At 40.5% G+C, this 27,037-nt stretch overlaps 1 protein-coding gene and 1 pseudogene across 4 annotated transcripts in view; one reads left to right on the top strand and one right to left on the bottom strand.

The window, feature by feature from the left end:
• The window catches only part of BLM (BLM RecQ like helicase), a 90,677-nt gene that overhangs the window by 48,605 nt on the left and 15,035 nt on the right, over positions 1 to 27,037 (bottom strand). For 3 of the 4 annotated variants that reach the window (XM_028122157.2, XM_028122159.2, XM_088024936.1), the window contains exons 2-8: positions 14,897 to 14,998; positions 12,983 to 13,683; positions 11,550 to 11,709; positions 8,724 to 8,845; positions 5,174 to 5,306; positions 4,182 to 4,885; positions 2,050 to 2,241 (exon numbers count right to left, since the gene is read on the bottom strand). In XM_028122157.2, coding sequence (XP_027977958.1) covers positions 2,050 to 2,241; positions 4,182 to 4,885; positions 5,174 to 5,306; positions 8,724 to 8,845; positions 11,550 to 11,709; positions 12,983 to 13,683; positions 14,897 to 14,994 — 2,110 coding nt within the window. In that variant the 5' untranslated portion in view covers positions 14,995 to 14,998. The remainder of the gene's footprint in view (positions 1 to 2,049; positions 2,242 to 4,181; positions 4,886 to 5,173; positions 5,307 to 8,723; positions 8,846 to 11,549; positions 11,710 to 12,982; positions 13,684 to 14,896; positions 14,999 to 27,037) is intronic. The other variant, XM_028122158.2, reaches the window with a different exon arrangement.
• Positions 19,895 to 20,354, top strand: LOC114223282 (elongin-C-like; annotated as a pseudogene).

Genomic DNA, 27,037 nt, shown 5'->3' with positions numbered 1-27,037 from the left:
TGAAGGCAAAAGTTACAAAATAAATCATATGGTAGTATTTAAAAAGCAATTAAGTAATAGGACACCAAGTGACAGTCCCCACGGTGCCAACAATTTGCCATATTTGAATGAGTCAAAATATTTAGACAATTTAAATGTGCAAAAATTACCTTTTAGGACATCTCATGTAGGCATACGTGAATGCAAAAGCAAGAATCAGGGCAGGAAACTTAGAGGCAATAGAATTGCTTTAAAAATCGAATTGGGAAATCCAAGTGCAATACAAGGGGTATTCTACCATAGTATTAGGACGAAAATAATTACTTTGTATAATATTTAATTTTAAACACTTAAAACGTGATAAACTACACATCACTTAAGACCACAGTGAACATGTTTAATATTTCTTTGATGATCCAGAAAACACTTGCAGGATCTCACTTTTTTAAACCACTGGTATGAACCTTTCAACATTAGATATCTGTGCTTTGACTCCCTGTACGCTTATCAAGAAGGACATATTCCCAATCTTCCTTTAAGACAAAAAAAAGGGTAGAACTACACTGGTGTGTACTAACAGAAGATGAAGAGAAAGACATTCTGAGATGCACCTCCATCTCTCTGTGTAACTCTAATTCAAAATGGTAAGACAATCAGTACACATTTAATGATAACTAAAATGATTAGTCTCTAATTTTCAACTTCTCCCATCCACTAAAGGTAGAAGCTTGTGCCAGGCAGTTTCTAGGACTTTGTTGTTTTTTTTTTAAACTGTACATCAAATTCTACCTTTTTTTTTTCATGTGGGGTAAGCACATTTCATTTTGGTATATATGTATGTGTAAATGTCAAGGAAAGATTGGGAAGCTGTGTTTTAGCTTCCATTCCACTACTTAATAGGCTGTCTGACTTAGAAACACCAGCTAACCTTACCAGGCCTCAATTTTATCACCTGCAAAATGTACTAGATCAGTGTTTTGGGGGGGGGAGGGCGGTTCTAAAAGAAACCTTATCTGGAATCTTTATCCGTATAAATCAAGAGGTTGAAACTGGGGTGGGAAGACCCTCAAAAAGCCTCTCGAAGTCCTAAAGGACGATGAAAAGTCCTGAAACCACTGGACTAGATCATTGTCATGATCCCTTCCAGCTTCTGTTCTGCAATACCAAAACAAGTCAGGGCAGAAGACAGTGAACAACAAGTTAAGGAAATATGAAATTCTGATTATTAAACCAGTGTTGTCTAAATTCTACAATCAGTTTGAAAAAGCTCAGATGCTTGCTCAACATAATTTAATAACGATGGCAAAAACTAACTGCTAAAGGTCACAACGAGGTGGGTAAAAGGCAGAGGGAAGGCTCCACATAAGTACCGCGGCTCAGATTCCTGAGCTCCCTATGCTAACTGCGGCTTTAACATTCCTTCTTGGATGACTATAAACCATCAGACAGCTGTTACAGACTTCAATGGCACGATGAAAAGTCCTGGATCTCTTCAAAACGGAGGCCAAGAAAGCTATGGCTAAACGCTTTCCGTTTAATCCTCACGACGTTCTGTGCAGTACTATCATCCCCCTCCCTGCACACAGGAGGAAGCCGGCGCTCGGGGCGAAGGGCCTCGCTCAAGGTCACACTGCAAGCCAGTGGCAGAGCTGTGTGCTGAGGCCAGGCCACCGCTCCAGGCCGATGATCTTAACCACCCTTCAACACTAGACTGTGCCAAATAAAGTGCCAGAGATAGGCAAGGTCTCTGACGGTAATTTTTTTGTTCAAGTTCCAGACTAATTTAGACTTAAAAAAGAGAGAGAGAGAGAGAGAGAGAGAGAGAGAGAGAGAAAGGAGTTCTAGATCGATTCAACACAACAAGCTTTGAGCTGCAAATCTTAAAGGGCTATTAGTGTTATCATGTCAACAGAGGACATGAGGTAAGACACTGTCTCACTGTGGCACAGGTGCTTTAGAGGTCCCTTGATGATGGAAATACCATGTGGGTGTTTGTTTTATTTCTATTAAAGGGCTTTCATTTAACATCTGCCAATGGACTCCTGCCAATTTACATCTAAAAATACATACCAGTGGGCATTAAGATAAAACAGTCTTCACCCAGCAGCGCAGCATTGATCGCCTCTAGCTGATTAGTTCTAAAATTATGCAGGCCAAATTTTTTATGAAAAATCTTCATCATTTCTTTTGTATGAGGAAAACTAAGACTTTGGAAACGCTCGTGTTTCAGATTTCTGGATGCTAAATTTTGTGCCGACTTGTCTGAGAAAATAATCGATGTTAAGAAAAATCAGTGCATTATTGTTAACAAGTCAGTTTTAGCATTTACCCTTTGCCACACAAAATCAAAGGCATACAATGTCCTCGCAGCACATCTTTCTTTAACCACTTATCAGGGTTTCATCCTCACCAAATGTCAAAGCCGCCAGAGACTTCCTGAGGCCAAATTCCAGGCTTTTCCTTGATCTTTCTGCAGTACCTACCACTTACTATTTCATTTATTTCCTTCTTCCTTCTCTCTTGACCTTCAAGACAATCATGGGTTTTCTACTTAAATTCTCTCTCCTGGCTCCACTCTCTCCACCTGCCCCTTACACTTGGGAGTCTTTGCAGACTTGGGAGTCTTTTAGCCATTCTTGCTTTGGAATTCTCCTAGTGCTCTGATCTTAAACATCACCTCTGTGCACAGAATGCTCTTTCGTAAGGCCCCACTGACACTTGCCGAAGTGCCGGTCCTGCGCGTGTCTCCAGATGTCTGCAAGACATTTCTACCTGAATGACTTAACAACACTATAAGCTCCACAAGTCTTAAAACAGCCCTCCTCAACTTTTCTCCCAATCTGCTCTGCCTCCTGACTCCCCTGCTCTCCTAACGGCGTCACAGATTTCTCAGTCACCGGGTCTGAAACCTCGGAGGCATCTCGGCTTCCTCTGCTCTTTTTCCACCGTGTCTCTCACATCCACCCCCCTGCTCTGCTCCCTGCTCTGCATCCCTGCTCTCGCAGTCCTGGTTCAGCACATAGAACAAGGGGTGCTCACGCCAGCTCTGGCAGTCTCTCCAATCCCAACACTCAACTGTCTCAAAGATAATTGGGAACATCAAGTATGACACATTCTAACGTGATACAAAAATAAATCCATTAATGGTTATTCTAAAGGTCGACAGTGTAACCGTTAAGAACAACCTCCGTGGTATTAAGTCATCAATGGCAAAAATAGGGAAGGCTGTACTTTATAAAACCTTACACACAGAAACTTGTTTCAGTTAAAAAACACTCGGCAGTAACTTTACAGGGTCGATGTAAGGTTTTAAAATTAATTTTGGCTTCTCTCTGCAGCCTTTCCAGTGGCTAACGGCACTTCTCCACAAACTTCTCCTTCTAAACTGTGAGCTCCAGGAGGACAGGGACTACTTGCTACTCATCTGTCTATGATCAGAACCCAGCACAGAACAGGGCCCAGAGTGCGCACTCCATAAGTATTTGTTGAATGAATTAAAAGGATTTTAGGCCCAAAGAAATAATTTGTCTTTTTTTTTTTTTTTTTGAGAGAGAGAGCACGCGCACGCACAAGCAGGGGGAGCGGCAGGCAGAGGGAGAAGCAGGCTCCCCACTGAGCAAGGAGCCCAATGCAGGGCTCCATCCCAGGACCCTGGGATCATGACCTGAGTTCAAGGCGGATGCTTAACTGCCTGAGCCATCCAGGCGTCCAAGAAATAATTTGTCTTAAGAAATTTCTGACTTCATGTCTTTCTTAGACTGCCCTGCATGTTTCTCTACTTTATAAATTGATCAATTCTCATCAATTCAGAGTTCTAAAAATACATACAATTACAGTTTTAACATATAAATTCAGCCTTGCTTTTACTCATCCGCCAAATTATTAAAAACTTGGTCCTCATGAGCTTTATTATTTTAGGGACTTAAAAAATGTTAATTTAAAGGCAAAGCACATTTGTAATGACTTTAGAGCTTTACTACAATAGGTTATAATTACTCATTTTATAAAACTACAGCTGCTATGGAGACAAAGGAGCAACTTGCTTTTGAAATTGTGATTTGTAATTCATAGTATCAGCAGGAATTTGCATAGAAACAATGTACTTTTCAGGCAAGGAGGATTTGCTATCGGTTTTTTTACACAATTCCAATTTTGGACAGTTATGTTTTCATATAAAATATAAGCATTTATTTTAAACTTACCAGTGTAATTCTGAATTGACTCTGAGTTTTTATTTTGAGCAGTAGATGCCACTGGAAGACAGTTTGTCTCGGCTGAAGAAATTCTTTCTGATACTGGCTTAACTGGCCGACCTTCCTTAATAGGTTGACAGGCAGCTGTGGAAGATTTGCTGGCTGCTAAATTATACATAATATTTTCCCAGTCATCATCATCATCGTCATCAAAGCCATCTATGTCAAAATTGTCAATATCACAGGCAGCCTGGATTTCTCTTTCTAAGTCATTTATTGGAGCAGCGCGTTTATTCTGATCTTTCACAGCCGTGCTTGTGAGAACATTTCCCGGGAAGTAAGAGCTTTCATTTCTTTTTTCTATCCTTGGTGTTTCAGCCCAGTTGCTACTTACAAAGGACTTCTGTAAATGGGGACTGAATAACGGTCTTTCAAAGGGATTCTTCGCGGTGGCCGAGAATCCTGTCTTTCCTGGGGTAGTAGCCAGTAAACACTCCCTAGTGGAATTAGAATGTGAGGGAAGGTGTGGAAAATTTAACTCCTTAACAGAATTCCCTGTAGGACAGGAATCACCCGTTGGAAATGCATCGAGAGCAGAAACAGATGCCATCTCCTCCGGAGGGCTACCAGGTAAGTCAGGCCTGCATCTCCACCCTGACGCAAGAATACTGGCGTCCCTTGTATTAAAATCGGCTTCAGCCAGGAGCTTCCTTCTGAAGAGGAAACAGAACACCACATGAAACGTGAGGCCACTCAAGTATACCTTTAGTTTTCATCCCAAACTGTGGCGAAATATATCCTTTTTTCCTCAGTCTCGAAAATGTGAATACAAATGCTAGAGGGGCGTTTGAAAAGTAAATAAATTTAAAATATAAAGCACAGTGACAATTAGCCTATTCCGTTTCCCGCTCAGAATGCCTGGAAATTCTGCCCTGTATGTTCTGACTTAGGTCGGTCGAAATGTAATCAGATATATTCCAGAAGAAGAAAAAGTAAGATACCTTATGTCCCGCTGCTGACGCAGTTCATTCCCACAATCCAGAGCTTTCAGTTCATCATCAGGAATAGTATCGACTAATTTACAGATCTGGTCCATCACGTGAATAAGCTGCTGCTGCAAACTTGTCTGTTTAACTATAAAGTGTTATAATTTCGTTAGTATTTTTCCTTGAAAAAAGACTTACAATTCTGACAGTCACGCATGTCAAATTGACAGTAGTTTAACAACAAGATTATGAACTACCCTATATTGCCATATTATCTGCCTGTGAAATAATCTGAAATCACGTTATCTCTACTCTATTTCATAAGAGTCCAAAACTGCATTATCATCATTTCATTTCAGGTTAGTTTTCAATTATTTCTCTTAGGGTAACCAATGTCCTTGTAAGATGCAAAGGTTTATCAGCTTACTATTGTTTTTCACTAACTTCAGGGGTCAATCTCACCAAGCCCAGACAAGGTATCAAGAACCCCCACCCCACCTGCAGTCCCGGGCTGCCTGGCACCCAAGCTTCCTTCAAGTTAACAACTCAGCACTGAGACTTTCTCTGTGGAGACACGAGGCCCCCAACCTCTGGGCATCTGATGTCAGGCGGCTCAAAGAGAAGTAGGTCTGGGAGTTTTCTGACTGCAAAAGAAGACTTCTCTTCTCAATAAGCTGGACAGGCTGCTGGTGGCCGCCCCTGCCACCACCCCGGGAAACACAGCTTGAAAATAAGACCCACACAAGGAAAAGCGGAAAGCTAGAAAGAAAGGAGCGGGGGGACTGAGATGGGGGCTGGGGGTGGAGGAGAGGAGAGAAGACAGGTGTGAGAGAGAGAAATGCCTGATGATGATGTCTGCACGTCGAATCCAGCCAGCCCGCTCCACATTTTTTTAAATTTACATTATAGAACTAAGAAAAAGAATGTCAAAGGAGGTAAGGCTTTAAATGAAGGAAGAAAAGAAAGGGCTAGGGTAGCAATGAGAAGCAAGGAAGATGCCTACTCCACCCCAAGGACCTCAGGGATGTGGGAGAAATAAACGGTTTAGGTGAGCTGCAGAGGGAACTATTCTCAGGAGACACTCCGAGAGCGAACGGGAAGAGAACGCTCAGAGACAAGAATGAGGTTACCGGGAAATCACTGGAAGAGGGCAGCCCGCCGCAGGGTCCAAAGGGCAGGAAGGAGAGGGAGAGAGGACAGACGGGGGCCCGGGGGGACAAACGTCTATGTCAGAATGACTTGGGAAACATGGACTTTTACTGTGACCGGCACGGATCAGGACCTGAGGTCGAAGATGGTGAAGAGGGATTGCTGAATCCCTGTTTTGCCTGTTTTCTCTACATGGAGAACGGGTATCAGATTAGAAAGAGGAGAATGAACAATGGTCTGAACGAAATGAGAGCCAAGATAGGCTCAGAGAGAGAAGAGCTATTGAAAAGGAGCTCAAGTCTCCTTGTCTAGACAGATTACACCTCAGAAAACAAAGGAAACCCACAAAGAAGATCCCGCTGATATGTGAGGCATTCAGTGAACAGAACAGTCAATGGAAGAGCAAAGACAGGCAAACACTGTTCTAATTTTCAAAAAATTCTAAACGGATTGCCAAAAGCTACAGGCTGGTGCTTTGGATGTTAATTTAAGGCAAAATTCTAGAACATGTTATCAAATGGCTGCTTTGTGAGCTCTAAGAAGAAGAGGAAACAATTATAGAGTTAGCAAGAGTTCATACAAATAAATCAGTAATCTTAATGTATTTCCTTCTTCAAAGGGATTACCAGACTGGCAGATAACAATAGCTACCATTTATCGAAGGCCGAGAGTACACTGGGCCCTTTACCATAAATCCTGACAAAAACCCAGCAAGGGAGATGTCACTCTTCTCATTTCATAGAAGAAACTGAGGTTCAGAGAAGCTTCACTAATTCTCCACAGTCTCCCAGCCAGGAGCAGGAGACAGGTTCATATCTGGGGACTGCATCACTCGGAAGCCCATGTCCCCCACCCCGTTCCCTCTTGCCGCCTCAGACCCTGAACCTGTGGAGTCCTGTGAGTACTTCTGCAGCCCCCCTTCTGGGCCAGGGAGAGCAGCACGGTCTCAAGGCAGGTTTGTGACAACACGAGGTCAGCTGAGAGGGAGACCTCTGATGACATTCTGTCCTTGCCCCCGGCCTAGCCCACCACTTTATCAGTGGGACCATGCCGCACAAGCTGCAGAGGGTGTGGTTACAAGCATGAACTCGGGAGCCTGCACACCACTGGGTTTCAATCCCTGTTCTGCCATTGTCTAATTCTGTGAGCACATGTAGTCCTAGTTAACGCTCCTGTGCCACGGTTTCCTTATCTGTAAAACGGGGAGAAGAGAAACTACCTTACAGGGCTGCTGAGAGGATGAAGTTAATAGCACAAAACATCCAGAAGAGCGCCGAGGGACATCAGGTGTTTCAGGGACATCTCTAACAATAAATTCAGACACCAAAATAAAGAAAACGAAATTGGGAGGAAACAGAAACAACACACATATGTTGTACATGCACACCACCACACGTATGCACGTGCACACACCACCACACATGCGCATACCACCACACATGCGCACTACACGTGTGACACATACCTCACTACACACACGCATGTGCACACACACAAGTACAGAACCCATCAAAAAGGGCCAGAACACATTACAGAAATAGTCAGAGAATGAAAAAAGAGCTTTTGGAAGAGGGTTGATTAAAATGAAAAATCCCATAAACAAGTTAAAGATAAAAGTTGGTAAATCTCCCAGAAACCAGAGAAGCAAGAGATGGAAAATAGAAAAGATAACTCACGGAAGCCTAATATCCAAATAATAGAAGTTCCACGAAGAGTGAAAGAGAAAAAAGAAGACAAACAAAAAAAGAAAAGAAAAAGAAATGGTATCAGAAAACTTTCCAGGATAGAAGGACACAGGCCTCGGAACTGACAGAGCCCCTGCGAAGTAGAAATCAGGAGTGGGAAAGGAGGCTGCCGCTTTCCAAAGTGGTAGGGTGGCTGCATTCTTTATATTAGATATTTAATAGAAAGTTTAAAAATGAATTAGAAACAAATCAAACAAAAAGTATTTAACTCTGCATGGACATCAAGTCATAAACCCAGAGTACAAACAAGGGAAAGTCAGGAGGATGGAAGGTCTCAAAACCAGTATCGACAAAGAAGAGTTAAAAGTCCTAACAATATTTAGCCCTTAAAAAAAAGCGGGGGGGGGGGGGAGAAAAGCTTCTAGGAGCTTTAGACTTATCTCACAAGGATTGAAGTTCCAGGAAGGCAAATTCTGGCTCAATGCGAGAAAAAACTCTCTAACTAGTAGTGTTTTCACAAGAGAGAATGGATTATCTTTAGAGAACACGAGTTTCTGGGTTATTCGAGCAAATGCTGGCTAATCAGCGCCCAGGGGTGGTTCTGTGTTAGAGCTGAGGAACGGCAAGTTTGCCATCTTATGCCAGACAGCCACGGGTTAAAAATACAACCATGCTTTGTTTTCCAACGTTAGGTGGTTAAAATATGTGCTATGTCGAAATACTTTTTGTACCGTCACAATCTGTGCTGGTATCTTGAGTGGGTTGCTGCGTAGTCATCCCCTCGGGCGTTGGCAAGTCCTCGGATATGCTAGGACCATCCTTTGTGCCAGAGGTGTCAAGGTCCTTTAACATACTGCAAATTAAAAAATATAAAACCAACCGCAGTACAGACTTAGACCAAATGTATAATTTTTCCTCTCATGTTTTTCCACAACTGGTCAGACAATATGTAACAGAAAAGAGAAACGTGTTTTTTTTATCTCCTCTATTCTAGAACCTCTTTGGCTGGCCTTCAAAGTCTCCCATCTTCTGGCCCCGAGAGACCTTTTCAATTCTACCTCCAATTATGTCCTTCCGGTAACCCCGTGAGGTGTCACAGGGCATGACTTACATTCCCCACAGGAGCCCAGCGTGGTCTACTTGGTCTACTTGAGGGATTCTGCCTCGCTTGCCTCTCAATTTGGAAAACCCGGGGTCCAATCTCTTCCGACAATTTATCATGCTACACAAAAATTATTAATACATATAAACATGGTCAGCCTGACTGGATACAAGAAATACTTTAAAAGTAACAAAATAAATGGGCACTAAAATTGGTGTTAAGAGAGGGTACCATGGAAATCCAAAGATAACACCTTCTGGAACTTGAGAAGGCTTTGCCAAAGAGGGAAATTTGAGGAAGCCTTGAATGACAGGTATGGGAAAATAACGGACCGTGAAGAGAGACAAAGGACAATTCTCTATATTTGATATCAACTGTACTTGCCTAAAGCAGGATTTTGGAATGCAATCTTATTTTTTTTTTTAAAGACTTTATTTATTTATTTGACAGAGAGACACAGCAAGAGAGGGAACACAAGCAGGGGGAGTGGGAGAGGGAGAAGCAGGCTTCTAGCTGAGCAGGGAGCCCGATGCGGGGCTTGATCCCAGGACCCTGGGATCATGACCTGAGCTGAAGGCAGACACTTAACAACTGAGCCACCAGGGCGCCCCAGAATGCAATCTTCTAACTTAATTGAACAGTGATAAATAACTATGCTTTATATAGTCTTAAAAACTGATAATTAAAGAAAAGGCCTTATATTTTTAGCAATGTTTTCTAGATTGTTGGTTTGTCTCATTTGGCTCACTGGAGCTTAGGGTTATCATAAGGGCGTAACTAGAGATAGAAATGAAGAGGTAATGTGGGGCCTGAAGATGGAGGACTTTGAGGGCTGACTTGAGAGGTTCGGACATGCAGGAGATTACACAAACATTTTTCTCTTTTTTGTTATTTATTACCTGACCGCTACACCTCCAAAATTAATCCAGAAGTAACAATCAGTGCTTCAAAACAAGATAAAATACAAAATAAAATTTAAGTGTGTACTGCACATAGTGAGAGTATCATTTGTGAAAATTCTATTTCAGTTTTAAAATATATACAAATATATATTTGAGATTCCAATGGAAAATATATAGAGAGAATCTACTTTGGGAATAACCTTGGAAATAAACACTTTCCAACTGCTTTAAAAATCTAGGTAAAGTTAACCATGGTATGACAACTCAATAAATTAGGTAGCCATTAGAAAGAATAAAGACTACGTAGCAATATGGAACATGTTTTAAAAATGTTAGGAGAAAATAATAAAAAACTATAGTTACATGTTGATTACAGCAATGCAAAAATCACATACACATGTAGAGGGTATCAAAACCTAACATGGGTAAAGAAAATGTCTGGTTTGTTGGAACTGCAAAACTACAAGCATCCTGGTAGCTGGCTGCAAGGTCATCTGTGCAACACACACTTTTTTAATAAATAGAGAAAAAAACCCCAGATGTTCCATAGGAATCCATATGGTCCAGGAAATAGCCCTACACTGGATCTTAGTCCATGTGCCATTAACTGTATCATCCTGGGCAATCCCCTGCTCCCCCCGGGCCTTGGCTGCTTCTCTGTTAAATGAGAATCTTGTTTAGAATCTACATTCTATATGAACTCTTGCTCAGTTCTTTCATGTTCTATAATTCTGTCCTAACTTCTATGGGAAGGGAGGAGAGGGCAGCTCCTGTATTTTATTAGTTTTGTCATCGAATAGTAATCACACACTCCAACTTTTCCCTCCTCTCTAAACAACTAACCCACCAGTTAAAACACAACCCCAGAGAAACAAGGTTATGCAGGCAAACACCTCCTTCCTGCCTGCCTTCCTTAACTAAGGTGGTATACTAGAGGGACATGTTTCTCATCAAAATACTGGTTCACAGTAAATACTCCACCACTCACCTGGACCATGATCTAGACTGGGTCAGGGATGGAGGTAAGACTGACTACTAGTATTTTAAGCTATTGATGGGTTATGTGTACCACCTCTTTTTCCCATAATACTGCCCATTACCCACAACCATGTCACTGACTTACTAAAATTCAGTGAATGACAAATAAAATGGCCAATTCTATTCTGCAGGGCAAAGAGAAAAGAAAAGAGAAAAGAAGAGGACATATTATTTACTAAGTCACTTCCCAAATAAGGCGTTAGTTTTGTGTCATTTCAGGTCTAGGAGTTTGGAAATATAGTATTTCTAGGAATATATTCCACACGTCAAAATCAATTAAATAAAACTGTTTGGAGGTCCCACGTAATTAATCATAACATAACTTTACAGCTTTAAATACCACCAATTAAATAAAATGTGTAAATAGGGATTTTTCTGATGCTTTCATGTGGATATAAAACTTTGCAGGAGCATGAAACGAATCTAAACAGAAATGACACTACCTAGCTAAACAGAATTAGCTCAAATATCCCAGAAATAAATAATAATGTTCATTGATTAACATGCTGTTTTACCCGAAACATTTTAAAGAGGAAGAAGAGGCAGAAATCACTTCTTCTTCTGGAGAAGGTGGGACAAAGTCTGTATCGTCATCATCTCCGTCAAGCTCAATACATGGAGACGTCTCAATTGAATGTAAATCCGTTTCTTCCACGTTGTTCTTTTCACTACCATCTAAAGTAAAACCGCGGATAAACACAGGTTACTTTCGTCGCTACTGAGACAGAAAGCGCAGGGCAGGAGCACCGGGGTGGGCGCTCCGGGCGAGTCATCACCAATGCCAGCACCCTCTGCACGCCCTCCTTCCACACGTCCGTGCTGGGGCTTTCTTCATGAATAATGACGGAGTCACCTGGATTAAGTCTAACGGATGCGGGAATGAGGCTGAAGATCTGCTTACGGATTTGCATGACAGTCTCCAGTTCAATTATGAAACTCCTGTTTTTCTATTTTTCACTCATATTTCAGTAAGAGGGAAGTATAAGAGATGAGTCTGATAATTGTACACTGTTAACTTTACCACAAAGGCACCCTAGTTACTAAAGTCCCCCACAGTCAGTGTCTCTCTCTTGACTATGTGGGATAATGATGCCCAATGGTTGCTTTCCAGTTTACCTTTGACCCAATTTTCTCTTCATAAGCAGCCAGCATTTGATTAGACTACTGTTGTACTTATTATCAATCACTTCTCTGTCCCCTCTCACCCCCTAGTAACCTTGATGGGATTCGGGTGTGTAGAAGCGTTAGTCTCGCACGTACAACCACTTCACAGGGCGGGTGCTTCCACACGTGGCTAATCTCAGCTGTGAGGTTCTGGACACCTAAAAACTAGGAGACCTAAACAGATAATGATTTCAATGTCATCTGTAATACTTTAACAGCATAATTAGATCACGTCATACATCCACATTTGGTGGAAACAAGCCATAAAGGAATTATAATGGAAAGGCTTAGTTTCACGTCCCAATTCTGCCACAGGCTAGCCAGTAGACCATCAAGAAACCATTTAACTGGGGCGCCTGGGTGGCTCAGTTGGTTAAGCAACTGCCTTCGGCTCAGGTCATGACCCTGGGGTCCTGGGATTGAGCCCCACATTGGGCTCCCTGCTCTGAAGGGAGCCTGTTCCTCCCTCTCCCTCTGCCTGCCACTTCCCCTGCTCGCTCTCTGTCAAATAAATAAATAAAAATCTCAACAAAAAAAGAAACCAATTAACCTCTATGGACCTTATAGAGCTACCCTTGGTGTTTATATAAAAATTATATTAGAATAAAATCTTTCATTTCATCCGTAGGTCCTGCCTCAAGAAAGTGGCCAACAGACTGTGTAACAGGTCCCTCCACAGAGCCTAAGGACAAAGGCTGTATCTATTTGCTATTGTTCCCAGTGCCTAGCTTTGAAAAAATTAATACAGTCAACATACTGAAAGGAGATAAAATATCATTTTTACCTCTTTCTTCTCCTAAATGAGTTTTTAAAGGATGACTCTCCTGAGCATCTCCATGTATAAGCTCTTCAGGATCGGGGTCATCGTCAATGCAAATCACATCGTTACTGAACCATTCCGAGTCGTCGTTCCGTTTCTTAGTCAAACATGCTTGCTTGCTTTCAGAGGAGGACGGAGTCAAATCAGCCTCTCCTGTATCTGCTTGGAGAAGCTGTGCTTTCAAAAAGTTTCTCTTAGACTTTTTCAATTTCTGAGCAGTGCTTACTCTCACAAAGTGATTTTTGCATGGCGTAACAAATGCTTTTGAATTTCCAGTAGTATCAAAGTCATCCATATCATCCCAATCATTGATGATAACAAGAGAATCTGATGAAGAACTAAATTCTAATTTCTTGAAAGTAGCATTACTGGATTTCTTTACAATTGGTGTGTTCGGGGTATTACATAAGACTCCCTGTGAAACCTGCAACACATCTGGCAATAATGGTTTTGAAACAGCTCTCCTGGTTTGCTGTCCTGCTGGAGCAGTTTTGAAGTCGCTGGGCCTTGTCTGCTGACTTGTGGTGAGGGGCGGAGGTCCAGTGAAGGAAAAGGCCTCAGTGACATTAACATCTTTATCATTTAACACAGGTGTTTTTGCTACTGACACACTAGTGACAGATACATTGTTGGCCGTCGTTATTTTCTTTTTAAAAGTAAAACCTCTGAAAGACAATTGAAAAACTGAATTAGACTGCTTAGTTTTAACAAACCCACCAACTATACCAACTCTAGAATCTGTTACTGATGTATACAGCAACTCCTTCACCGTATCACAAACGAGCAAAGAATCTATCTCCCTCTGATTTTGAAATTTATATGGTAACTGCAGTTACACTTTGTATGCTCTGATCTTTCCAATTTAGAAGCTAATTATTCAGTTTTGAGAGTATCCGGGCCATTCCCACTACTTTATTTCTCAGGGAGGTCATCCTTAATGTCCAGCGGGAGAAGAGAGCATAAAAGGAAAAGAGAAGAGACTCAAATGTGGTGACTTGTCTCTCTGATACAAGTTCTATGGGGAAGAGAGGTGACAACTGAACAGGCTACGTTGGAATCTGAAGGACAAGTAAAAGGGACAAGTGTCCTGGATGTCTGCTGGCCTTGGTGACGTGAAGTTTAATGGTGAATTTATAAAGTCCAGCACCCAGAACAGTTGGTAAAGTTCTAGAAATTATTATTAAACATATTACTATATTATACATAATTACATTATCAAATAGAATAGAAATATTTATTAAAGAATAGAAATTATTATTAAATACTGTCAGAAGGAGTTTGGAGTCTAGCTTGGAGGAAAGAAAAGAAATGGAGAGCTACAGTGTCCTTACAAACTGTTTTTGGGAACCATGAGAGACGATGGACTCTGAGAAACAAACTGAGGGTTCTGGAGGGGAGGGGGGTGGGGGGATGGGTTAGCCTGGTGATGGGTATTAAAGAGGGCACGTTCTGCGTGGAGCACTGGGTGTTACGCACAAACAATGAATCATGGAACACTACATCAAAAAGATATATATATGGCTCAGGGGCAGCTGGGTGGCTCATTGGTTAAAAAAAAAAAAAAAACTGTTTTTGGAATGGATATAAAATTATATTAAAATATTAAAAGTATCTATGTGCCCAAATTTATAAGAAGATTCATTATTCATTCAGCCCACAGATATTTACTGAGCAAGTATTATGCGCCAGGAACCATGCGAAGGTACTGAACATTTATTACCTGAGCTGCTAAAGCAAATGCTCTACCGTTAATTTGCAAAGTGGGAACATCAAGGACCCCTCAGCTTCATTTCCTCATCTGCGCAGTGAAAGGGTTGAAAGATACTTCATTTGTATGATACTGTGGGTCAGTGTGTGTATGAAAGCCAAAATACTTACAAAGATCTTGGTTTAGAAGGACTTAATTTGTTATTAAGTTTGCTGGCTGAATGGCGCTCTAGTTGCTCCTGTAGATTATTCTGGGGAACAGCGGCCATGATCCTAAACAGTGAGGAAAAGAACTATCAGCGGAGTTACGCACTTTGCATTAATCACAGTATTTCTTGGGGGCGGGGGTGTGCAGTACTTTCCAACTGTGCTCAGATGAATTAGGGTTTTTTGGGTCAATAAACTGTTTCGACATTTTTTCACAACTGGTGGTATTTGAAATATAAAACCCTTAACTCACTGACGGCTCACTCAAATAGCAAAATGACCTGGTTTCCCTCAAAGCTAAAATAAGCACAAAAGACATCAGAGAAGAGATTATCATTATCTGTAAAGGGTTTGGAGAAAAACAGGACCCGGCTTGGGCTTGAAGAGTAAACAAGCTGGATGGGAGTGAGGTGGGAATGAACGACGAGAGCACGCAGAAAACCACAGGAACAGGTGAAGAGAAAAGAAGAAAGGCATCACCAGTGAGAACAATGGTTTTCCCGCAAGATGCCGTGCTTCACAATCATTAAGTCTCTGCCCGAAAGAGTACTTTCATCATGCACCTTTATACCCCTCGTGCGACAAGTGTGATACTGCTGCGCTACCGTGCAGGATAATGCAGTCTCAGCCACCTTAAAATTCGTGAGGCCGAAGGAAGACAGGATAGCTGATATCTATGCACAGTCAAAAGTTCTCATTCAGGCTGACAGTTACAACCCTCTTTCCCATTCCATCTTTACCAGAGATCTTCGTTTATTTTATGCCATGTACCTTAAGAGGAAGGGTTAACAACACTAGATGATATTCATGGAAATATGAAGTTTTACATAAATCACACTCCACTAGCTGATTATTAGAATGATCTGTTTAACAACTGTTTTACTTGATTTTTTTTAAGTTTGTTTATTTTATTAATCTCTACATTCAATGTGAGTTAAGGGTTTCATATTTCAAATACCACCCAGTTGTGAAAAAATGTCGAAACAGTTTATTGACCCAAAAAACCCAAACTCTCGACCAAGATCAAAAGTCACACTCCTCTGACTGAGCCAGCCAGGTGCCCCTATTTTACTTTAGATAGTAGTGAAAACAACTTGGAGGAAATGGAATTATATTCAATTGAGAAATTCCCATTTGTCCAGCTTGATGAAGACGATTATGATATAAATTTTGTTCCACATTCTCCAGAAGGAATGATTTCTGCCTCTTCTTCCTCTTTAATATGCTTTAGGTAAAATAGCTAATTAATTAATAAACACTGAATAATTCACACTGATAATGTGAATTGTATTTTTTCTTAAAGACTTTTTATTTATTTGACAGAGACACAACGAGAGAGGGAACACAAGCAGGGGGAGTGGGAGAGGGAGAAGCAGGCTTCCCGCGGAGCAGGGAGCCCGACGCGGGGCTCGATCCCAGGACCCCGGGATCATGACCTGAGCTGAAGGCAGACGCTTAACGACTGAGTCACCCAGGCGCCCCTGTGAATTAGATGTTAATAAAGTTGTTACCAAAGTAATCATAAAAAAGTAGACAGAGGGGTTATAATGAACTCCTATACACCCGTCACCCAGAGTCAACAATTATCAACTCCTCCAATATCGTTTCATCTGTACACACACCCCAGGGTCCTCACCTTACCATTCTGGAAATTAACCTCCTCAAATAATGTGTTGTAATCCTGCTGTCCCTTCTTTATTCATTACTTGCAATATTTCTATCAAGAGAAGCCGCCTCTGATCTACTATTTTGTTACCTAGTATAGTACAGTTCACACAGGAAAGACAGGATAAATGTTAGATTCTTTCCTTTACTTATTAATTTCCAAAACAATGACTTGATTTGTTTGTTTTAAAGACTTTATTTATTTGGCAGAGAGAGCACACGCAGGGGGAGAGGCAGAGGGAGAAGCAGGCTCCCCGCTGAGCAGGGAGCCCGACGCGGGGCTCGATCCCAGGACCCTGGGATCATGACCTGAGCCGAAGGCAGACGCTTAACAACTGAGCCACCCGGGTGTCCCTGACTTGATTTTCCAACAACCCCCAGTGAGGGTCAATTTTTTCTTCAGTATTATAAACTCACAGGTTAAACATATTAGGTATATTTTAGTCCAATGGTTATCGTCCTTATTGATTCTCCCATTATTTCATGTTTGGCCAGTGGGAGTCTCCTTAGTCCTTTTGACATAACCTTACTAGTCTTTGCGAGCTCCCCTGCTATCTGGAATGAAAAGATATTCCAGGCTAATCTTGTGCACTTTTTGCCCCAGACTTAGAATCAGCCATTTCCCCAAAGAGCCCTGATGTTTTTCATGAAGAATATGTTAAGACCACAGTCTCCATGTATGTGTCCAAAGGCACCTTCCCATTTCGTCCCAATGTGGGGCTTGAACTCATGACCCCGAGATCAAGAGCCACACGCTCCTCTGACTGAGCCTACCAGAAGCCCTGGCACCTCCCCATTTTATGTCCAGTTAAAAGGAATGGTCTTTTGTTGAAATATGCTCTCTCCAAGGTCCGTCCAGTGTGGAAGTCCTTCACGGTATAAACAAGAAACAGTGAAGTCACACTGCTGCCTCTCAGAATTTCAACCTTAGCAGCTGACACGGAGGCAGGGGAACACAGACCTTCAACCTTAAGACACTAAGTAGAACAAAATGGTCCATGGCATCATCATTACTTAACTTTTTCCCACATTCCTTCTAAGTTTTTATCTTATCCCTCTATGAATTTTCCATGTCTTATTTATTTTTGGATCAAAACCAGCCATGGTACTCTAAGAGATTTCCAACATTACTCCATAGCATGATGATATGTGTAGTCAGTCATCTCGATAGTACAAATGTTTGATTAAATATTTCATAACTGTAGTGACACATTATGGATTCATAGTTAGCATGCAGTCAGCCTTAACCCTGGACCACCTTTCCCTATTTTTAAGCAACATGACACTTTGGTTATTCCCAGAGGGCAGCATCCTCTAGCCAGAGACATATTCCAAAGCATGGTAGCAAGCACACAATTTTCTTTTATTTTCCTTTTTTTTATTATGTTCACAATTTTCTATTCATAATCCTTTAGTGGGAACGCTCTTAAGAAGTTGGTGAGTGCTGGGCCGCCTGGGTGGCTCAGTCGGTTAAGCGTCTGCCTTCGGCTCAGGTCATGATCCCAGGGTCCTGGGATCAAGTCCCACATTGGGCTCCGTGCTTGGCAGAGAGCCTGCTTCTCCCTCTCCCTGCTCTGCCTGCCGCTCCCCCTGCTTGTGCTAAAAATAAATAAAATCTTAAAAAAAAAAAAAAGAAGTTGGTGAGTGCTGAGAAGCAAAAAGGTGTCTCCTTTGTACCTACTCCATTAGAACATTAAATTGTTTAACACATAAAAAAATTGTTTACTAACAACAGCAAAGATCAGTGATATAAAATTAAAGGAGGAAAATAAATTGAAAATAGAGACCAGTGAAAAGTTTCACAATACCAAAGAAGAGGAACAAAGTAATGAGCCCAAAAAACTTAAAGTAAAATAAACTTCTGAATTAGACTCACCACAGAAATCACAAGTATAATTTGGAAAATGATCAACAATTTTCTCTCACTTACAGGAGGGAAATCATTCTTAAGCCACTGTAATAAGCAAAATACTGATTCAAAAGTGAGAAAAAAATTACTGAATGAAACAAAATAAACCACAAGACCAGAAAGAATAAATAAATGAGTAAAAAGAAGGAATGAGAGGATGATAACAATCCAGAGCCGGAATACAAAACATATACATAAACATATACCCAGTAAACGAGACTTCTGTTAAGTCTTTGTAAATTAAAAGAAACCAAGGGCAAAAAATAAACGACCAAAGGGGTCCTATCTGAACAGTACCTTAATTTGAGTTTAGGCCAGAAATTGAGAGGACCTTTATTTAACAAACAGGCTGTGATACTAAGAAGTAGTCCAATGACATTAAACTAAAAGGGAAAAAAATTTAAGTAATCTCTACACCAACATGGGGCTTGAACTCACAACCCTGAGATCAAGAGTTGCATGCTCCATTGACTAAGCCAGTCAGGTGCCCCTAAAAGGAAAAAAAAAAAAAAAAAAGATCCAAACAACTTTCATTCACTTGTGACAAGAAGAGAAATACCTTCTTGGAGTTTTTTTTTGGTTTGTTTTTTTTTTAAGATTTATTTATTTATTTATTTGAGAGAGGGAGACGAGAGAGAGTAGGAGAGCGAGTAGGGGTAGGGAACAGAGGGAGAATTTCCAGCAGATTCCAGGTTGAGTGTGGAGCCTGATGGGGGGGCTCAATCTCACAACCCTTCCATCATGACCTGAGCCCAAACCAAGAGTCGGATGCACAACTGACTGTACCACACAGGTGCCTAGAGTTTTAACATTGTGAGGTACAAGCCTTATCTCCCAAATTGGTTGTTAAGAAATTTGCAAATAGATGGGGCTCCATGCTCAGTAGGGAGTCTGCTTCTCTCCCTCTGCCCCTCCCCCAGCTCACACACACATGCACACTCTTTCCCTCTAAAATAAATAAATCTTGGGGTGCCTGGGTGGCTCAGTCGTTAAGCGTCTGCCTTCGGCTCAGGTCGTGATCCCAGTGTCCTGGGATCGAGCCCCGCATCGGGCTCCCTGCTCCGCGGGAAGCCTGCTTCTCCCTCTCCCACTCCCCCTGCTTGTGTTCCCTTGCTCGCTGTGTCTCTCTGTCAAATAAATAAATAAAATCTTAAAAAAATAAATAAATAAAATAAAATAAAATAAAAAAATCTTTAAAAAAAGAGAAATGTTCAAATAGCAACACTGACTTTATAAAAACACAAATTTTGGTAGACACAAGGGGTGGCTTGCAGACTCTGTGTCCCTGCCTTGCCAGGAAACTACGAAAATTCCTGTGGAAGTGAAGCAGAATTTCCTAAGAACATCAGGGGTAGAGAAGAGAACACCTATGATGGCTGTGAAGGCCCATGGATGTCAAACTGATGTCTTCGGATGGTCATGAACTTAATGTGGAAAGAGAAGATGCACTAACATCCAGAACACTAAAAGCCACGTTGACGTGGCCCGAGTCAGTCTGCTGAGAATGAGACTACTGAGGTCAATTTCAGAGAGATCCCTTCATGTATGCTATCAAAAGTATGTGTGGGGGTGCCTGGGTGGCTCAGTCAGTTAGGCATCAGACTTGATTTTGGCTCAGGTCATGATCTTGGTGTCGGGAGACTGCCCCGCGTGGGGCTCCGCACTGGGCATGGAGCCTGCTTGGGATTCTCTCTCTCCTTCTGCCCCTACCACCAGTCTCTCTTAAAAAAAAAAGTACATGTGTATTTTCCCTACAAGGTTCACTACACTAACAGCGCCACAGAAATGCCTGAATTCCCAACTGCACCTGAAACTGCGCTGGAAATGCTGGTGGCTGCGAACTTCTAGGTTGTTTAATACGATAAATCATAATAAACCATTAACTTCTTTCAGTGTTTCAAAATAAACAAATAGAAACAAAAATTTAAAAAGTTCGTGGAAGGAGCGGCTCATCTGAGTTAACCAGGTCTGAGACGTATTCTGAGAACACTGGCAGGAAAACGACTGTTGCTGTGAAATGCACAGTTATTACAACAAAAGTAAGGTTAAAGACTGCAGAAAAACAGAAGGACATAGGACAGAGAAAGCCAAGTTTTCTTCCTTTTTTTTCTTTAAGGGCAGAATTCCTTTTCTTTCAAATAAATGAGACTAAAGTTACTATTATGGGATCTATCACAATCAGTACTACCTTCTTTCTAGGTCAAGCCTTTCTTTTATTCTTTTTGTTGTCTTAGGATGGCTACTTCAGGACATGGGGATACACTACTTAAAAAGACTGCTCTTAAGAAATCCAGTGCCAACTAACTTTCAGGTATGTCTCGCACTGTTTCCACTTTTCTGCTGGTAGTGGAGGTTTCAGGGGTGAGCTCCACTTGGTTACTGTTCAAAGGGAGGAGCTAACTTTCCTGGGGCAAAAGTGAGGGCCAATCATAACCTTACAAACCTCAACTTCACCTCAACGAGGCACCAGGGACAAGCAACACTCTCTCTAACCAAACAGCAAGCAAACACAATTTCTAGAAGAAGAGGGACTTTTGACTAGGATTTCATAAACGTGTGTTTTCTTCATTTATTGTCATACATAGTTTATCTTCTAGGAAGAGGCATATCTGTGTGAGTTATCCAAGAAAAGCAGAGCTGTCAAAATGTGGAATCTGACTGTATCCCACAAGAAAGGGAAATTTATTAATTACTGAGTATCACGTGGTTGCTAGGTCCATTTTCCCAAAGATCTTCCATATCGCTATTTTTATTACAAAGGTTTTAATTATCTCTCTCTCTTTTTAATACCCGTAGTAAAAATGTATTTAAAGTAATTCTCCATCTTTTAGACTTTTATTTAACTTCCAGTTATATTTGATAAGTAAAATTAAAACGGGTAAGAGCTATAAAAAGAACCTACACATTATATCAAAGAAGAGTCCAAGGCAAAGGGAATAAATAAAAGTCATTGCAGAATGATAAAAAGCCCAAACTATACTTAATCTCTATGACCCAAACAACATAGCAAGAAAATGAATAAAGCTCAAACTATTAAAAATGCAAGGAGAAATAATGGAAAGAAACAGAACTGTAAGATCAGCTTCACTTTACTACAAAACGCAAAGACCAGTGGAAATGAGAAATGTACTAAGATCCCAGCTTCTTTGGTCAATCCTGCCACAAATTCACTGTGTGCCTTGGAGGAATTCATTTACTCTCTCTAGCATCCTCATTTGTAAAATAAGGGGGTTGGGTGGGAGAATTTCTGTGTTTCCTTCTAAAATTAGCCTTCTATGATTCCAGAACTAAATGGTATCTGGCAGGAATAAAATGAGAAGTAGAGAATATAATCCTTTAAAAAATGTTGATAAGCAATAAAAAAAACTGTCAAAGAAACAATATACACAAAAAAGTAGAGGGGTGCCTGGGTGACTCAGTCGTTAAGTGTCTGCCTTCAGCTCAGGTCATGATCCCAGGGTCCTGGGATCGAGCCCCACATCGGGCTCCCTGCTCCGTGGGAAGCCTGCTTCTCCCTCTCCCACTCCCCCTGCTTGTGTTCCCTCTCTCGCTGTGTCTCTCTCTGTCAAATAAATAAATAAAATCTTAAAAAAAAACAAAAAAGGTAGAGATTACATAGTTTCAACTTGGAGGCACAAGTTAATAAAAACAAATTAATAAGGAAAATAAAAGCAAAATTTAGAAAGTTTAAATTATGGTCTAAATAAAACAACTGGAGCTGATAAGAAAATCTCAATATTATAGAATAATACTATTTTTAAACAGTGAAAATTAAAACACTATATATTGAACTCTTAGTTGGCAGTGGTTCTTAGCATTTTAGGTCAGAGATTCTGATAACAATCTGATGAAAGTAATGGACCCTCTGTCCAGAAAAATGAACACAATTTTGTCATAAGTTTCAGGTGGTTCTGAGTCCCACCAGAAACCCATAACCCTTTGTAAGAATCTGCTTTATCTTCTTTATCCATTCTATATTATATGTTAAAAAAAAAAAGATAATAGGAAGGGAAAAATGAAGGGGGGGAAATCGGAGGGGGAGATGAACCGTGAGAGACCATGGATGCTGAGAAACAAACTGAGGGTTCTAGAGGGGAGGGGGGTAGGGGGATGTGTTAGTCTGGTGATGGGTATTAAAAAGGGCATGTATTGAATGGAGCACCCGGTGTTATATGCAAACCGTGAATCATGGAACACTACATCAAAAACTAATGATGGCGATTAACATAATAAAATAAAATTTAAAAAATCTGCTTTATCTGAGTATGACTGAAGGAAAGGAAAACAAGGAACTAGTTATACATTGTATAATCTTAGAAAAAGCACAGAATAACAATTCAAAAAAAATTTTTTTAAGATTTTATTTATTTATCTGACAGAGAGAGAGGGAGAGGGAGAAGCAGGCTCTCCACTGAGCAGGGAGCCTGATGCAGGGCTCAATCCCAGCACCCCACAGGATCACAACCTGAGCCAAAGGCAGATGTTTAACCAACTGACCTACCCACAGGCCCCTAAAAAAAATTTTTTTTAATGGCATGAAAGCCAATAAAGAAAAATTAGGGGAACTGATAACACTAAGAGGTTGTTTCTAGAGCACAATAAAGGGACAAATAGTAAAATAAAATATGAAAGGACAAGGTAAAATACAAAAAAAGAAATAAAACATAAAGAGAAACATATAAACACTAAGTACAAAAGTATGACAGTTGATTTGAAAAATCCAAATTAAATACTTTTCTGAAAAAAATGTCCTCAATATCGATACAAGATATAGGAAACCAAAATGAACAGTCAAAAACAGAAAGAACTATAAAGTTTCTCTAAAAAGCACCAAATTCATGCTATAACACAAGCATGATCCTGACCCTAAAACATCATAAGAACAAAGTAAGAAACTTAAGTTCATGCTCACCAACCTCAAATGGGCCTGCAGCTCTGCTGGGGAAAAGTACATTTCTTTGGTTAATCTACTCTCACCTTACTTCCTCAAACTTCCTACTCCTCTCTCTCAGCATATGACTTCCTTTCTACATTACAGAGAACACAGAAACCACCACAGGAAACTTTCTCACTTTTCTGCTGCCAAACATGCAAGCCCACCCTTTATGTGGACCCAGCCTACTCTCTTTGACAAGATCAAGTTCTCCACCTGAAGCTTTAGATTCCCCTACACATCCTCCAACTTCCCAAAAATCTTACTCTATTTATCACTAAAACCCCAAAACACGACACTTTATATGACTCTGTATCTCCTTTCCTGTAGAGCCATACTTTTTTTTTTTTTTTTAAAGATTTTATTTATTTGAGGGCGCCTGGGTGGCTCAGTTGGTTAAGCGACTGCCTTCAGCTCAGGTCATGATCCTGGAGTCCCAGGATCGAGTCCTGCATCGGGCTCCCTGCAGGGAGTCTGCTTCTCCCTCTGACCTTCCTCCCTCTCATGCTCTCTCTCTCTCAATAAATAAATTTAAAAAATTAAAAAAAATGGCGCAGTTGGTTAAGCGACTACCTTCGGCTCAGGTCATGATCCTGGAGTCCCGGGATCGAGTCCCACGTCGGGCTTCCTGCTCAGCGGGGAGTCTGCTTCTCCCTCTGACCCTCTTCCCTCTCGTGCTCTCTGTCTCTCATACTCTCTCTCTCAAATAAATAATAAAATCTTTAAAAAAATAAAAAAATAAAAATAAAAAAAATTAAAAAAAAGATTTTATTTATTTGAGACAGAGAGCTCATGCAAGGGAGGAGCAGGAGCAGAGGGACAAGCAGACTCCCTGCCAAGCGTGGAGCCGGACGCTGCACTTAATCCCACAACCCTGAGATCAAGACGTGAGCTGAAATCAAGAGTTGGACGCTTAACTGACTGAGCCACCCAGGTACCCCTAGAGCCAAACTTCCTGAAAGACTTACCTTCACTCTCCATTTCCCCACTCTCACAACCACTCTTCTCCGCTTATAAATCTGGCTTCTACCCTGACCACAATGCTAAACGCTTAATAGGGCCACTAATATCTCTCTGTTACTTAATCCAATAGCCTTTTCTGACCCTTCTCTTTGCTGACCTCTAAGTATATGACATAGTTGACTATATGCTCCTTCCTGAAACAAGAGGCTTCTATCAGACCCTCTTGACACAATTTACTCCTAACTCATCCTTCAACATGTCAACTGAATCATTACTTCCTTAAGGAAAACTCCATATTTAGGTAGTAGCATAAGAGGTTAAGAGCATGGGTTCTGGGCCAAAGTACATGGGTTTCTGTCCTGACTCTGCCACTTATTAGCTAAGTACCTTTGGACATTATCATTTAACCTCTCTATACTTCAGATTCCTCATCTATACAGTGCCCACCCACCTCATGTGGTTGTTATGTGAATTTAGGTGAATTATATTTGTGAAGTGTTTAGAATGGTCTCTGGTAGACAGTAAGCAATATATGTATGTGTGTGTTTGATAAAGAACAATTCCCCTATAATACACTCTTATAATAACAGATACTCCTCAATTGCAGTTATTGTAGTTTTAACTCTACATTCATTTTTGTAATTATTTGATTGGTTATTTCTTCTACTAGATTGTAAGTACTACGCAGACTGGGCCATTATTTTCTTTTTTAAGATTTTATTTATTTATTTGTGAGAGCGAGAGAGAGAGTGTGTGTGCGCAAGCGGGGGGGGCGGCAGGCAGAGGGAGAAGCAGGCTCCCTGCCAAGCAGGGAGCCCGATAGGGGACTCGATCCCAGGACCCCGGGACCACGACTCAAGCCAAAGGCAGATGCCTAACCAACTGAGCCACCCAGGCATCCCCATTATTGGTTTTATAACCCATAGTGTCTCTAAGTACATAGCACTTAACTAATACTTATTAAATGAAAGAATAAAAATAATTTTAAAGAATATAGAAAGGATGGCTCAAAAGGACTTTATTATTTTAAAGATTTATTTATTTATTTGAGAGAGAGAGAGAGAATGTGAGAGTGTACACATGTGCACAGGGTGGGGGGAGAAAGGGGCAGAGAGAAAAGGAGAGAGAAACTCAAGCAGACTCAGCTCTGAGCGTGGAGCCTGATGCAGGGCTCAGTCTCACGACCCTGAGATCACGACCTGAGCCGAAACCAAGAGTCAGGTGCTTAACCAACTGCGCCAACCGGGCACCCCTCAAAAGAACTTTAACTGTGATCAACTATGGCTTATCTCAGAAATGTAAAGCTGGTTTAACATTAAGTAAAACCATTAATATGATATGTCATCTTAACAGTTTACTTAATAAAAATCGGTATGATCAGATCAACAGATTTTAAAAATACATTTCTAGTGGTGTATTTTAGTAAAACACATAAGCAGTAAAGTGCACTGAACTTAAATGTACGTCTCAATATAGTTTTCCTTATATATTCAACTATATAAACAACATTCAAATCATAGTACAGAACATTTCTAACACCTCAATATGCTTTCTTGTTCCCTTTCCCAGTTAATATACCCCAGATGTAACCACTATCTGACTCTATTAAAAATGATTAGTTTTGCCTCTTCTTGAACTTCTTTATTCATATATAGAGAATTATACAGTATGTACTACCAATGCATTTTTGAAAAGCCATCTGATAAAACTCTATTTCTAATAGACTAAAACACAGAAGTTAAAATTAAGGCCCAATGTAGTATCTTATATTTTACAGTAGGGGTGAATCCAATAAAAATAGGGGCAAAAAACAAGGCTGTTCTCTTCTTTTCACTCGCATATTGGACATTTTTGCCAATGCAAAAATATTCAAAAAGGAAAATACTAGAAAAAAAGAGATGAGAGTGTCATTACATGCAGACAATATGATTATATACCAACACAATCCAAAGGAAATCAGTCTTAACAATAGATAATTAAAACTTCAGCAAAGTGGTTAAATAAAAGATAAATAGAAATCCACAGAAGTCAAGTGCATTCTTGTGTAGTGGTAATAACTAACTATAGAAAATACAATTTTTAAGAAGCATTCAGTTAACAATAGCAATGACAAGTATTAAACTACCAATTAACCTAACAAAAGACATACATCTTCATGATATAAAGAAAATGACCAAATATTGCTGGGAGAAATAAAGAAAAGTTTGGAAAAATATTTCATAGACAAGTATTTTATATTCTTCAATGAAAGTTTTAAGTATCATTAAGATAACAGTTTTTCATAAATTAATTCACGAGTTTAACAAAATTCCAATGAAAACACCACAAGAACACTTCACAAGACTCAACAAAAATGTTTCTAAAGTTCATCTGACAAAAGCACAAGACGAAATAACATTGGGAAATACAATTATGTTAAATATAACAGTAATTTAAATGGCATGGTATGCATCTTTAAAAAAGAAAATTCTAGTCTCCAAAACATAATGTTTAATGTGTGGTGAGAGAAACATAACAAGATAGGGAAAATAATTAGTATTTAACAAGCGTTACTGGGGTGTTCAGCAAGCAATATATTCTAGGGTGCAAGGGTGGCCTCAGTTGGTTAAGCGACTGCCTTCGGCTCAGGTCATGA

Source organism: Eumetopias jubatus, unplaced genomic scaffold (assembly GCF_037043125.1).
Source record: "Eumetopias jubatus isolate StellerSeaLion01/CBP00866 unplaced genomic scaffold, mEumJub1_p1.0 scaffold_7, whole genome shotgun sequence".
In the NCBI taxonomy this organism is placed as follows: Eukaryota; Metazoa; Chordata; class Mammalia; order Carnivora; family Otariidae; genus Eumetopias; species Eumetopias jubatus.
The sequence above is the reverse complement of the archived record's forward strand: the minus strand, read 5'-3'. Positions and strand labels throughout refer to the sequence as shown.